General features: G+C 33.0%; 1 protein-coding gene across 14 annotated transcripts in view; it reads right to left on the bottom strand.

Moving 5' to 3' along the window:
• The window catches only part of UBAP2 (ubiquitin associated protein 2), a 123,975-nt gene that overhangs the window by 40,959 nt on the left and 68,656 nt on the right, over positions 1–14,360 (bottom strand). For all 14 annotated transcript variants that reach the window (XM_031937933.1, XM_031937950.1, XM_031937968.1 and 11 more), the window contains exon 9: positions 4,042–4,094. In XM_031937933.1, coding sequence (XP_031793793.1) covers positions 4,042–4,094 — 53 coding nt within the window. The remainder of the gene's footprint in view (positions 1–4,041; positions 4,095–14,360) is intronic.

Raw genomic sequence — 14,360 nt, 5'->3', positions numbered from 1 at the left:
GAAGGAATGAGTCAGGGACAAGCTATCAGAAAAGATGTGGAGGGATAAAAGGAAGAGCATAAGCAGAAGGGATAGTCACTGTTAAGAAAAATGAGAATATGGGAGATAGGAGTTTAAGGAGAAAGACATCAAGCAATTTGAGATGAAGAGGGAGGAAATTCATGAGGATTGGCCCATGTTTTCCACAGTAAATTGAGAGATTTTCCACTGAGATGTATGATGAAAGGTAGGGTATGTGAGCATGGGAAGCTGAAGGACAGAAGCTAGATCTCAGAACAGCTGCTGGGAAGTAAGAATCAATTAGAGAATTGTAAATGGATTACCTTGCTTAAGGGAAGGAAGATGATGAAATTGGTTAACTCTAGCAAAAATTGTAAGAAGGAAAATGATCTCAGAGCAAGAGTAATGGTTTAGAAATTATTGTGGTTGAAAAACTGGGGGAGGGATGGTAATGGCGTCATAATAATGACCAACAGTAGGTTTTAAAAGAAATGGACAACAGGAAGAGATAGAACGATAAGTACTCTATATCAGGTTTGATAGAAGTACCACACTGAATGACATATAATGGATGATGTTACCAGGCAAGAGAAGACATTGGCCATAAATATGCATACCAATATGGGATTCCAAAAATTGTGTCTATGATGACAGGAATTAATAAAATAAAAGGGAAAGCCACATGGAGTCTGGAACTTAGCGATTTTAACCAAATGTAAAATTAATTCTTGCTTTGTATAAAGATAGTTTTCCCTTGTAATTTCAAAAGATCACACACACGATTCAGTTTAAACAACACAATGGGGATGATGACAAGGGGAACAAATTAGTTCCTTATGATTCAGTAAAAATGAGCATTGAATTTGGAGTCAGAGGACCTGGATTTGAATCTCAGCTGCACTACTTGTTTACAGATGACAAGTCATCACCTTTTCCCCTCAAAAGTGAAGCGAGACTCTAGACATGTTTGTCCAAAAGAGATGGCCAAATGACTATCCTTTAAATAACCTGCTAGCTTTAATAATAAAATTAAGTTACCACTTCCCGCCCCCCAAAAGAAACAGTAGTCTAGAATAACTTCAGTTAGAATTAGTTGAGACAAAGTAAAATTTTTAACATATAATTAACTTTACACTTTTTTACAACTTAAAAAAAACCCTTTTAATAAGTAAAATATACTCCATTTAATCACTTGGGACACATAATTCTACACTGAATTTAGAAGATTATAAAAAACATATATATTATGCTATATCACATTTTTATCAAGAAACCAAACTTTAATAAACAATGAATTTTTCCCCAAATCTAGTCTTGATTATACCTATAGATTGCCATTTCTTGTTCTTTCTCAATGTGGCATGATATAAGATTATAATACAGTGTGTCATCTTCCTTTGGCAATTTTTATAATTTCAGAAAATTTTTGCTTCAAAATACAGCAATATGGTTATTAGAATTCATAATTTCCTTCAATGGAGGCAAGACTTCCTGGCCTAATGGAAGTAAAAAATAAGGAAAATATTTTTGTAAATGTATTCTGCTATCTAATGATGATGCTCAGATTGTATAAACTCACCTGATTTTCTAAAAACAGTTCTGGTATAGTTTTCAATGAGAAGTGAATTCTATTGGTAAAAATATTGGCTTGTCCAGTTTTTATATCATGGAGGTTAAGATGATAATTTTTTCTTTAGAGACAATAACTATGTTTCATTAAATTCTGCTTACTACCATTTCAAATTCAACAAGCCCATGTTGGACTACATTTCACTCAATAATCCCATCCAGCGAGAAGTGTCTCTTCCCCTCCCTCTCCCCCTTCTTGTAATCTCAGTGCAATGTTTTGAAGCAATAGTTTTTAAGTTCTTAACATTGTTTTTCAAATTCAACCACACATACTTCTGAGTTTCAGTGTGATCAATCTCATTGTATGGTATGTGGAATGATTGAGCTATCGACTTTAATACTTGAACAGTCAATAGAGTGTGCCCTTTAAAGAGCTCTTTCTTTTGCATGTTTCCTTGGAGTAAAAAAAAAATCAAAGAATTAAAAACAATACAAGAAAGAATTTAAATATGTGTATGGCCCCAAATCTAACACTCAACTCACAGAGAAATTCATGAGGAAACCAGCTTAATGTTGTTTTATATGGTAAAAGATAATGTATTCAATTAGCTTACTGTCAGTAGAAACACTTGTGGCAAGATGTTACAAAATGGAAGCATTTCAAAATTGTTGATTACAAGTAATTTTCATGCCATTATACCTCAAAGGACTTTACAAGCTCTAAATCTATGATGCCATAAAAAAAATTTTTTTTTAAATTTTTCTTTCTTATCTATGTAAACAGAAAAATGTCTGGATACAATTGGATACAATTCTACATAGCTTTATCATAAGATTATGAGAGCTGGAAAAGACAAATCACTTAGTACAACCCACACTTCAAAAGTAATTCCTTCTAAATGATTACTAAGCATCTAGCCATTGAGTGAAGATTTTAAGTGAAATGGATACTAATCTACCAACGTCATACCCTATTTCTCTAATAATCCTCACCTACCAATTACCAAAAACTCATCCAATTATTGTGAAAATATTGAATATTCATTTACTCATTTGTGTGCATAATTTTTCTTCTGTATAAACTTTAAGTTCCTTGAGGGCAGGGATTCTTTCTTATTATTGGTGTCCTTAGGTGATAGCACAGAACTTGATACATAACATTTGTTGAATAAATGCTTATTGAACTGAACTCAACCAAGAAGCAGCCCATTTGATTTTTTTAAACTCTAATTTTAAGGAAAATTATCCAGTAGTCAAGCAGAAATCTGTCTCTTTGTACCTTATGCCCACTGCTTCTAGTTCATTTGTATGGGGTCCAACATATAAAGTCTATGTCCTCTTCCCGATGATAGCTCTTCAAATCGTTAAGATGCTGATCATATCCTCTTCTCAGACTTCCTTTATCCAAGCTAAACAATTGTAGTTCTTTCACCTAACCCAAATATAACACAGCTTACAATCCATTTATGGACTGTACACTATCCATTTATGATGCCCTATTTATAATAAAATAGAACACACTTAATGAGCATCTAATATGTGTAAGGAAAGGTAGTAGTTGCTATGGGGGGAGGCACAAAGAGAACCATGACTTACACATGAAAGGGAATGAAAGAGTAAAAAATGCCACAGGGAAGTAAATATATGTAATTATTAAATGAAAAGTACAAGCCAAAAAATGCTGCATGAATTAAGGGTGGAACTTCTAGTATGGGCTGTATTGGTCTGGGAAGGCACACAGACTCTGAGTCAGACGGGAGATGAATAGATCTTACGAATTAATCTAATTAATTTATTGTATACATGGAAAATGAGGTCTAGAGGGAAAATGACGTGTAAGAGCACACAAGAAATCTGAACCCAGTTTTTGCCTCCATACACAGCAGACTTTCCAAAGTAACACACTCCATCCTCCTGAGTTTTGAAGGATGTACAGGATTTGAAATGAAAAGATATGGGATATTCTAGGCAGATTATTCTAGGTAAGAATAACAAAAAGTATAGAGATATAAGTATATGAAAACATTTTGAGGGCAAAGTAAAGAGACAGATTTGGCTATTGGCAAATGATCTGGAAAAGTGAGTAATTAAGGTATGGGGTGGAAAACACATTGTAGCCAGGCTAAAGAGTGTATGAAGGCCAAACTGAGGAGTTTGGAAGCAGGAATACTCTTAAGCTTATCTCTGCCACTTGGAATCCCTAATTCTGATTAAAATCTAATTCAAATACTTAGCCCTCCCTGCTTAGTACTTTCCTCTACTAGAGGTGCCTTGTACATGATTTGCATGCATCTATACATGTAAATGTTACATAGCCCTTACCCCCAACAAAGAGAATGAAATCTTCCTGAAGGAAAGGAACTCTCAATTTTATTTGTATATCTTCAAAATTTGGCAAAGACAGAATAGACACTTAACTCAATATTTATTGACTGATATGATTATTTTATTCAATCTACAATAAATACTTACATCTTCATTCCAGTCTTCTGTTGTCCACTCTTCCATAGAGTTCTTCCATGCCCCTGTTGCGACATGACAAAATAAATAAATAAGTAAGTAAGTAAAACTTAAAACAAAAATGCCTGAAAAGTTCAGAATACACTTTTACTTCCATGGTTCCATTCTAAACTCTGTATCACATGAAGCAAAGGAATATTTTACCTCGTTATTAATTCAGTTTAAGAGTTACTGTATACTACTGGCAGAGTTGAAAAAAGGGCTAACCATTTCTGAGGGGAAAAACTGGCCTTAACCAAGAAAATTATGAAGCAATCACTCACAGATGTCAAATAATGGAATGGATGGTTTAAAGACAGAAAGGATCAATTTATAACTAATATATTTAATTTATCATACTATAATTATAATCAATTTCCAATTTATAAGAAAATATTAGTAACATTTTTTTGAATGCAAAAATTTAGGAACAATTGGTGGACATTGTGTTACATGAATGAATCAGCATATTTTCACGGCATAAGAAACACCAAAAAGAGAAAAAATTTACTGGAATTTTAAAAGACTTTTAAAATTTTTAAATAAAAATAGTAACCTAATGAAATAGGCAAGATTTTTTTTTAAAATCATAAAACTCATTAATGTAGTACATTAACACCCAAACATAAATTACACAGGAAAGATCTCAATATTTGAGCAGAATTACAAAAAAACAGAAAGAAGTCAGACAAATTACCCAGTCAATAAGCATTTATTAAGGACCTAGTATGTGCCAGGCAAATGCTAGAAGATAAAAGAAAGGTAAAGGACAATCACTGACTACCAGGAACTAAAGCCTTGATGTGAAAGACAATATATATATACAAACTATGTACAGAAAAATCAGAAGGATGGCGCTAGAATTAAGAGGAATTGAGAAAGGTTTCCTGTAGAAATTGAGATTTAAGTTGGGACTTGAAGAAGTTAGGAAAAGCAGAGATGAAGAAGGAAAGAAATGCCAAAAGGAATTTTGTCCAGGAGGATGCCAGGGGAAATGCCTGAAGCAAGAGATGCTAATTAAGGAAGACTAAAGAGAATGGTGGTATCAATCACAGGGTTATACAGAAATGTTGAAGGAAGTTGTAAAATAAAACTTAAAAGTGGGGGGAAAGGGTAGGCTGCAAAAGGGTTTTGAAGACATGCTCTACATGACAGGGAGTCACTGATGTTTAATGAATAGGATGGTGAAAATGTCAGATCTGCTATGCAGGAAGATCACTAACAGCTAAGTGGAAAATGGACCAAAGTGGGGAGACCTGCAGCAAGGAGACCAAGCAGAAGACCACTGCAACAATCCAGGTATGAGGTAATAGTTGTATTTAAGAAACAGATTTAAGGAAAATTTTCAAGCCTTGGCAACAGACCGGATAAAGGAGGTGAATGACTGCGAGAATAATGTGTTATTAAGTACTTTTTCTTGTCAGAGATCATTTGCTAAACAGTAGGGATACAAAGAAGGCAAAAGCAATCCCTGATCTCAAGGCCAAAAGAGAGAAACACACAAACTACCACATCTCAGAGTAAAGGCATTAAAATAATAATGGATCAGAAAAGTCTCTTGTAAAAGGTAGGGTTTGAACTGAGACTTAAAAAACTCAGGAGGTAAAGGTAAGAAATTTTTTTCCTTTTAGGCATGAAAGGGAGCCAATCACACCAAAGAGGCCAATGACATTGGTTCATAGAATGTGGAAAGGAGTATGAAGTCTAAGAAAACTGCAAAATTAAGAAAGTGGCTTTAGGTTATAAAGCCAAATGAAATTTTTTATTCAATCTTGGAGGTAATAAGGAACCAATGGATTTACTGAGTAGAAAGGTAACATGGTCAAACTTTTGCTAAAGGACTTGCATCAGGGTGTTGGAAGTGTCAGGAGAGAAAAGGTGACGTACTAAAAAAAAGATGCTGTTGGTGTAGTAATAATAAGACTTGACAAAAAATTGAACTGTGGGGCAAGTGAAAGTGAAGAGTGGAACTGGGAGGATGATAGATATTCAGGATAGAAACAGGAATGATGGATAGGCTTTAAATGAAAAATTCTGAGTTCTATTTTGAACATCTTGATTTTTAGATATTTTGGGGAAATTCAGTGATATCCAGTAGGCAGTTGGAGATAAAAAGGGAAGAGTAAAGAGTTGGAAAAACAGCTCTAAGAATCATCTACTAAGACAATCTAAGAAAATTGATGAGACAATGAAATAAGCAACATTATTAGAGAATAACCAAGGACAGACCCTAGTGAGTGAGTATGACCTGGAGAAAATCATTAATGAAATAATCCATCAACGCCTTAATAAATTCAGAATGGATTTAAATCTGAATGGAAGAGTAAAAATCATAAAAGTTAGAAAATTGAATCAGATATTATTAAGAGATGAATTTTTAACCAAGCAAGGGAAACAAATGAAGACACCTCATTAATAATATTGATTACACGACCAAGCTTTTAAATGAACACAATTAAGCAACAAGGATAATAAATATTTGGTATCCAAAACATATAGTTATAGTCAGTGCTAGAAGGGTTATGGAAAAATGGATATAATAATGCATTGTTGGAACTACTAAATGGTATAAGCATCACAGAAAGGAATTTTGAACCATCTAAAAGATTTCTATTATTCTTTTTTTTTTTTTTTTGCAAAGGCAATTAAGATTAAGTGACTTGTCCAGGGTCACACAGTTAGGCAGTATTAAGTGTCTGAGGTCAGATTTGAATTCAGGTCCTCTTGACTTCAGAGCTGGTGCTCTATCCACTGCACCACCTAGCTGCCCCAAAAAGATTTCTTAAATGACCAATCTAGCTGATACAAAGATTTCATGGAAATACAAATACCGCAAGATTGTCAATAATTTTTTAAAAGTCCTATATAAACCAAAATATGTATACCATATACAGAACTAGAAATAAACTAGATGCCTTATCAATGGGGGAATTATCAAATAAATTGTACACCCTATGTAATGGAATATTACTGTGAGGAATGAAAGTGATATGACTATGATAGAGAAAACAGTTATTTTTTAATATTTAAGTCAGTGCTCTCAAACTTTTTGGCTTTAGGACGCTGTACACTTTTGAAATTACTGATAATCCTTCTACCCAAAGAATTTTTGTTTATGTGGAAATATAGCTATCGATATTAAATGTTAAAAATTAGGATGTCAATATTGTGGTAACAGTTTTGATTTCTTAGACCATTTAAAAGTGTCTGGGAACATAAGGTTCTTCCTCAGACCACATTTTGAGAATTGATAGAATAACTGAAGTAAGCATAATCAGGAAAAAAAAAATAGATAAAAAACTACAACAGTATAACTGGGAAAAAAAAGTTAAAAAACTTCTGCATATAATGGGAAAACAAAAATATTAAAACAAACAAAAAACAATAGAAATGAAATGCTGCAACATGTCAAAGCTTTACTTTAAAGAAGAGATGAAGAAGACACCTCTTCCCTGATTCTTTGTAGATGTGAGGGTCATGGGGATGGAAAAAAAGCAATGTTAGTTGCCATTTGCTGAACATGTTTTTTTAAAAATCATAACTGTCTGGGGAATTTTATCAGTTTTTTGGGAGATAATGAGAAGATGAATACAATAAGCAACATAGGTAATGTAAAAACAAATGATCAAGTTCATTAAAAAAAAAAAAACTTGCAGAGCAAAGAAAACAGAACAAGGAAAAAATTGAAATCATATAATGAATACATGTAATACAAATGAAAGCAATGTCATAATCTGAACTCAGATTAGAAGCAATAAACATACAATCAGTCCCAGGAGAGATGATGATATACCCACATACTCCTCCCCTCCCCTCTTTATAGAAAAGTAAGCCACTGAATATTTCAATGAATCTTATATTCAGTACGATCTGATTTTCTTAGAGAGAAGATAAAAAATAGTCACTTGCTTAATAGAATCCAGGATGATTGTCCCAGGTCCAAAATTGGCAAATAAGAAAAATCTTTAGTCATCTTCAAATATTAAAATTTTGAGGACAGTGCTGGAAATCCAATTTAAATCTAACAACAGAATTTCTTATATTGATTTAACAAGAGACAAAATCGGTTCCTTTGATTTTCCTTTGTTCCTTGCTTCACTTATAGATTATCTATTACTCTAGTTTGATAAATATATAAATAAGCATATTAAGAAGCACTATGTTGTGAGGCAAATACTAAAAGAAATATTATTTTCATATAATTTAGTGCAAGAAATGTAAAATTATATAAAAGACATGTAATTCTATAGAACTAATAAATGTTAGCCTGAGAAATGGAATGCCAGTCTTTAAAATCAAAATCCAGTCATCGTTCCCCCTCCCCTCCTCCCTCCACTGTACCACACAAGTCTTCTATAAGACTTGTTATTCTACTAGGTAACATGACAGAAAAGAAAAATACCATTATTAGGTCTGTATCCTAAAAGAGGGGGGGGGAAAAAGGAAAATGATCAATTTGTACAAAAACATTTATACCAGCTTTTTTTGGGGTGGCAAAGAATCAGAAATTGAGGGAATGCCCATCATTTAAGGATGGCTGGAAAAGTTGTGGTATATGATTGTGATAGATATACGAAATGGCAAGCAGGATGCTATCAGGAAAATTTGGAATGATGTATATAAACTGAAACAAAGTAAAAGTGGACAAAATGGCATATACAGTAATACTAATACTGTTTGATGATCAACTAAATGACTTAACTATTCTCATCAATACAAAGATCCAAGATAATTCTAAAGGATTTAGCCACTTCCAGAGAAAGAACTGAATGCAGATTGAAGTGCACTATTTTTTATTTCCTGTATTTTTTCCCTTGGGGGATAAGGATGGGAGTGTCTGCTTCCTTTGCAACATGAACAACATGGAAATAAATTCTGCATGACTGTATATATATTCCCTTTATCAAAATGTTTGACTTCTTAATGGGAGAAGAACAAGAGAATTTAGAACTCAAAATTTTAAAAACATTATGTTAAAAATTGTTTTAACATATGGGGAGAATAAATATATAAAAACAAACTTTTCATTCTTTGTGCATCTGCTTCTCTCCTTTATAGAATACAGGGGAATAGCCTTAAAGGCCAAGATACTTTCTAATTCTATATGAATCTAAATTAGACTTAAGGAATTTTATATATATCTCCTTAAGAGTATGGAAAATATTTGTTTTTCTTTGAAATATTAGCTACATCTTAAAGAAATAACCACATTTTTAGAAAGTGTTACTTTACCCATATTAGGAGGAAAAGGAGGATCGAAGAAAAGATCCCACTTGGAAGTAGAAGGAGTTATTGAAGAAAGAAAGGTGGTTTACCTAGAAAATCAGCAAATAAACTAATTGGCAAAATTAAAAGCATTCGGTAAAGTAGAAGGATGCAAAATAAACCCATAACAAACCCATAAAACATCATTTTCATGTAATAATAACAAAATCTAGGAGGGAATAAAGAAAATCCGTTAAAAAAAAATCTACGAAATACATAAAATATCTGGAAGCACATCAACCAAGGCATACTCAAACCATAAATCTTTAAAAAAAAAAAAAAAAAAAAAAGGAGGTTTTTGCTTTAAATGGTAAAGTGAGTAGAAAAGTACCATACTCAAGAGCTCTATTACAACTATTTCATCAAGGATTAAAAATCAAAGTAGACTGAGAAATAATCAACACATGAAAGGAAAACCAATGCATTGTGGCACCTCAAATATGTGTAAATAGACATAAGTTTAGAAGCACAGTGAAGGTCCAAACAGTAAAAGGTCAGATTACAGATAAAGGGGAAAAAAGAAGAAAGGAAGAGAGAGAAAGAGAGAGGGAGAGAAACAGGGGAAGGGAGACAGATGAGGGGAAGAGGAAGAGAGAAAGAGAAAGGGAAAGGAAGAGGGAGATTTGAAGGCAACATTGAGGGTCTGCTCACACCCCTGGCTCCAACTCCTTTCCCAGTTATATAGAAAGCCCTCCAGCATAGCACACTAGCTAGTTCTGAGATCCTTGAATACAGAGTATTCATTATCTATGCCTCAGATAACATAGTTTATTACCAAAAATGAGCCAATGGATGCAAGGATAATAAAGACATTAAAGAATAAGCCCACATTATCTCAAATTTATCACTACCTTTACTGATATTCCTTTAAAAAAAAATTAAAAAATGATAACATTGAGAGTACCAAGATTTAAAATGAACATTGTCAAAAAAAAGTAAATAAATACAAAATCTTACCATACCATTCTCTGTGTACTCAGACAACATCTCTATATACTCTCCTACTAAAAGCCCTAAATTTTATGCTCTTAGATCCCCTAAATCTTTACTATGCAAGGGGGTTCAGGTGTTCATATCACTTCCCAGTCATAATCTCTTCAATGTTCTTTCTCTATTTGGACAATTGTCTTCATTTTTTAATCCCCAATGGAAACTTGTCCCAGGCCTAGAAGCTTGGATAGACTGCCAAATTTTTTGTCTTATTGTGCCAGGGCCTAGGCTTCCTTCCCAACCATCTCCTCACTTTAGTCCCATTAGGCTATATAAGATGAGATAAGGAAAAAATACTATAAGCAGCAAGAAAGAATTAAAGTACCATGCTATCACAATAAAGATCACCTAAAACTTGGCTATCACTATAAAAGAGAATACTGTGTGGAATGAATGCAACAGTTCAAAAGACAAATACCAAAATTTTTTTAAAAATTTAGTTACTATTGTTCCTAAAGCAAGGGAAAATGAACCTTTTTGAAATAGAACTCTTTTTTAGTTGTTGCTTGTTTTTTGAGAGGCAACTGGGATTAAATGCTTTGCTCAGGGTCACACAGCTAGCAAGGCTGGATTTGAACTCAGGTCCTCTTGACTGCTGGGCTTGTGCACTATCTACTATACCACTCTATGTGTGTAGTTTCCTCTTTGAAATAGAATTCTTCGATCATTATATACTTCAACAACAATACTGTATGATGATCAATTCTGATGGACCTGGCCATCTTCAGCAATGAGATGAACCAAATCAGTTCCAAAGGAGTAGTAATGAACTGAACCAGCTACACCCAGTGAAAGAACTCTGGGAGATGACTAAGAATCATTACATATAATTCCCAATCCCTATATTTTTGCCCGCTTGCATTTTTGATTTCCTTCACAGGCTAATTGTACAATATTTCAGAATCTGATTCTTTTTGTACAGCAAAATAACAGTTTGGACATGTATACTTATTTTGTATTTAATTTATACTTTAACATATTTAACATGTATTGGTCATCCTGCCATCTAGGGGAGGAGGTGGGGGGAAGGAGGGGAAAAATTGGAACAAAAGGTTTGACAAATGTCAATGCTGTAAAATTACCCATGCATATAACTTCTAAATAAAAAGCTATTAAAACTTTTTTTAAAAATGAGAAATAGAATAAAGATAGATATTGACCATAATAATTTTACTTGGGTTATAGTCACAGAATATTAGCTGGTGTAAAATTTTCAAAACAATAAAAAGGCCTAAAATGAAATGTTATAAAAAAAAAAAAAAAAGAATTCTTCAAAAGACTGCTCAAAAATCTGTTATTTTAAAACATCGCAGAGAGAGAAAATAAAAGAGAGGGCCTAGGAGGATTCTGCTTGAATGATTTTATGTGGGGGGGGAGAAGAAAGAGGGGGCAGAGGGACAGGGAGGGGGTAAGGAAAAGGAATCTATTATGAAAAAAAGGAGGAAATGGGTATAACTTCATCAGGTTACATGAATACAAGACATTATTAACATGAAGGAAGGGATAAGAGAAACAAACTATATACCAGCCTTTCTTTCAACTGAAATAGATACGGACAGATACCCAAGTTTGGTATAGAAATACTTCAAACAGAGAATAAAGTAAAGACAGAAGAAAAGGGAAGGATTATAATAAAAGGTAGATTCTGGAAAGGATCAGTCATAAAACACTCCAGAGAGTGATATGTGAAGGTAAGGGAAAAAAAGGTACATATTTGTAAATGGGCAAGACGGGAGAGAAGGAAGAGTGAAATAAAAGTAAATCTCACAAAATACAAATCACTAATGTTCAACACATTCCTCTCTCAGAAACATCTTCTGAAATTCAAATTTTATTTCTAGCTTCTTTACCAAGAGAAAGACCTTTGGACTGTAAAAGGATTGAGGGAGAGGAGAAAATGAGCACTTGGAGAGGAAGGGATAATACTGTATTGAAAGCCAGGATAAGCTAATAAAACAATCCCTAGCTACCCCTAAGCCCAAATCATAGGACACTGAAAAGAACTGGTGTATGCAATTGCCAGAGAATGAGAATGAGCCATTCTGTATGAATGACCTTGGGTTTTCATTTCCCAATCCATAAAAGACAGCTGGATTAAATAACCTGTGCAATACATGCTAGCTAAAAAATTTATGATCTTATATTTCCATATAAACCTTATGCTCCTTAAAATTTTCTTGACTTATCTTAACGTATACTAATTGAAATTGCATAACATTTCAAATTAAACAGAAGGAAAAAGAGGCCTAAAAGATTGCCCAAGGACACAAACTCAAAAGAACAAAGATTTTTTAAAAAGTATCGTGTCCTCAACTTTTTTTCCAGGTTAACACCACACAGTTTTTTTCTAACTTGGAAAGTTCTCAAAGTGTAGTTGGTGGAATCCTAAGTGTCCCTAGATCCTTATAAGGGGTCCATCAGGTCAAAACTATTTTCACAATAACATTAAGGTATTATGGATTTTCTTCATATACTTCAATCAAAGAAATATATCATAACAGATTAAATGCAGAAGCAAATTAAAATCAGTTTCCTATTAAATCAGACATTAAAGATTTATAAAAATGTATTTTAAAAAATGAATTTCTTGCCAACTTAAAAAAATTATTTCCCACCCAAAAGGCTGTTTAGTATTTTTAATGAAAATTTTTTTTATTAATTGTTAATTTTTAAAAAAAATTTGTGCTTTACTCTGCTCAAAGAACTATTAAATTGTACATATCCTTTGATCCAGCAGTATCTTTACTGAGTCTCTATTCCAGACAAATCATAAAAGAGGGAAAAGGACTCACATGTGCAAAAATGTTTGTGGCAGCCCTTTTTATAATGACAAGGGAACTAGAAATTGAATGAATGTCCCTCAGTTGGGGAATGGCTGAATAACTTTATGAATGTAATAAATTATTATTGTTCTATAAGAAATGATCAGCAGGCTGATTTCAGAAAAGCCTGGAAAGACTTAGTGAAAGTAAAGAGAGAAGAACCAAGAGAACATCGTACACAGGAACAACAAGAACAAGATTATAAGATGAGCAACTGTGATGGACTTTGTTTCCCCCCACCCCCCCCCAAAAAACAATGAGGTGATTCAAGTTAATTCTAATAGAATGTGATGGAAAGTGCCATCCACATCCAGAGAGAGAACTATGAAGACTGAATGTGGATCAACGCAGAGCATCTCCATCTTTTTTTTTTTTTTTGTTCTTTCTTGTTTGCTTATTCCCCCCCCCCCCTTTTTGTTGTTGTTCAGCATGTCAATTATAGAAATATGTTTAGAAGAACTGCACACATTTAACCTATATCATATTGCTTGCTGTCTTGGAGATGGGAAAGGGGGGGTGAGAAGAGAGAGGAAGCAAGAAGAAAAATCTGGAACACAAGGTTTTGTGAAAGTAAATGTTGAAAACTATCTTTGCATGTATTTGGGAAAAAATATTCCGTTTAAAATTTTTTTTTAAAAAGAAAATAAAACTTTGTGTTTTAATATAATACTGTCAGGTATAAGTCACAAAAACAAAACAAAAGTCTTTGAATTCTTAACTTACAGAATTCATTTGAAATCACAATTTTACTTATGGAGTATTATAATAGATTTCTAAGTGAACTGGAAATTAAAATCATGATTCACTTTGACTTTCTTCTTCAACGACTGTATATATTCCTAATATCCATTAACTTATAAGGGATCTTATCTAGGAAACAATCATTTAATCACCCATTTAACAATCAACTTTGAACTAAACACTTATAAACTCAGGAAAACACATGTCAAAAATTTCACTTGGAGTAAAAAAGTCCCCCAAATGTTATAAAATAAAAAGAAAATTAAAATAGTAATCAGTGTGAACCTAGGTAAAATTTTAGCTGTCATAAGGATAAATCATTTAGTTCATTTTAAATTAATTCCATTAATACGTGGATTCTTTCTTTTTATCAAGTGGTTAGGTAATCTAGTTATAGTTAATAGAATACTTGAGTAAAAATCTAGCTGAAACTTTTTATAAGATCCACAATACATGAAAATAATATTAAATGCC

Source organism: Sarcophilus harrisii, chromosome 1, assembly GCF_902635505.1.
Source record: "Sarcophilus harrisii chromosome 1, mSarHar1.11, whole genome shotgun sequence".
NCBI classification, from domain to species: domain Eukaryota; kingdom Metazoa; phylum Chordata; class Mammalia; order Dasyuromorphia; family Dasyuridae; genus Sarcophilus; species Sarcophilus harrisii.
This window is presented reverse-complemented; position numbering and strand designations above follow the sequence as displayed.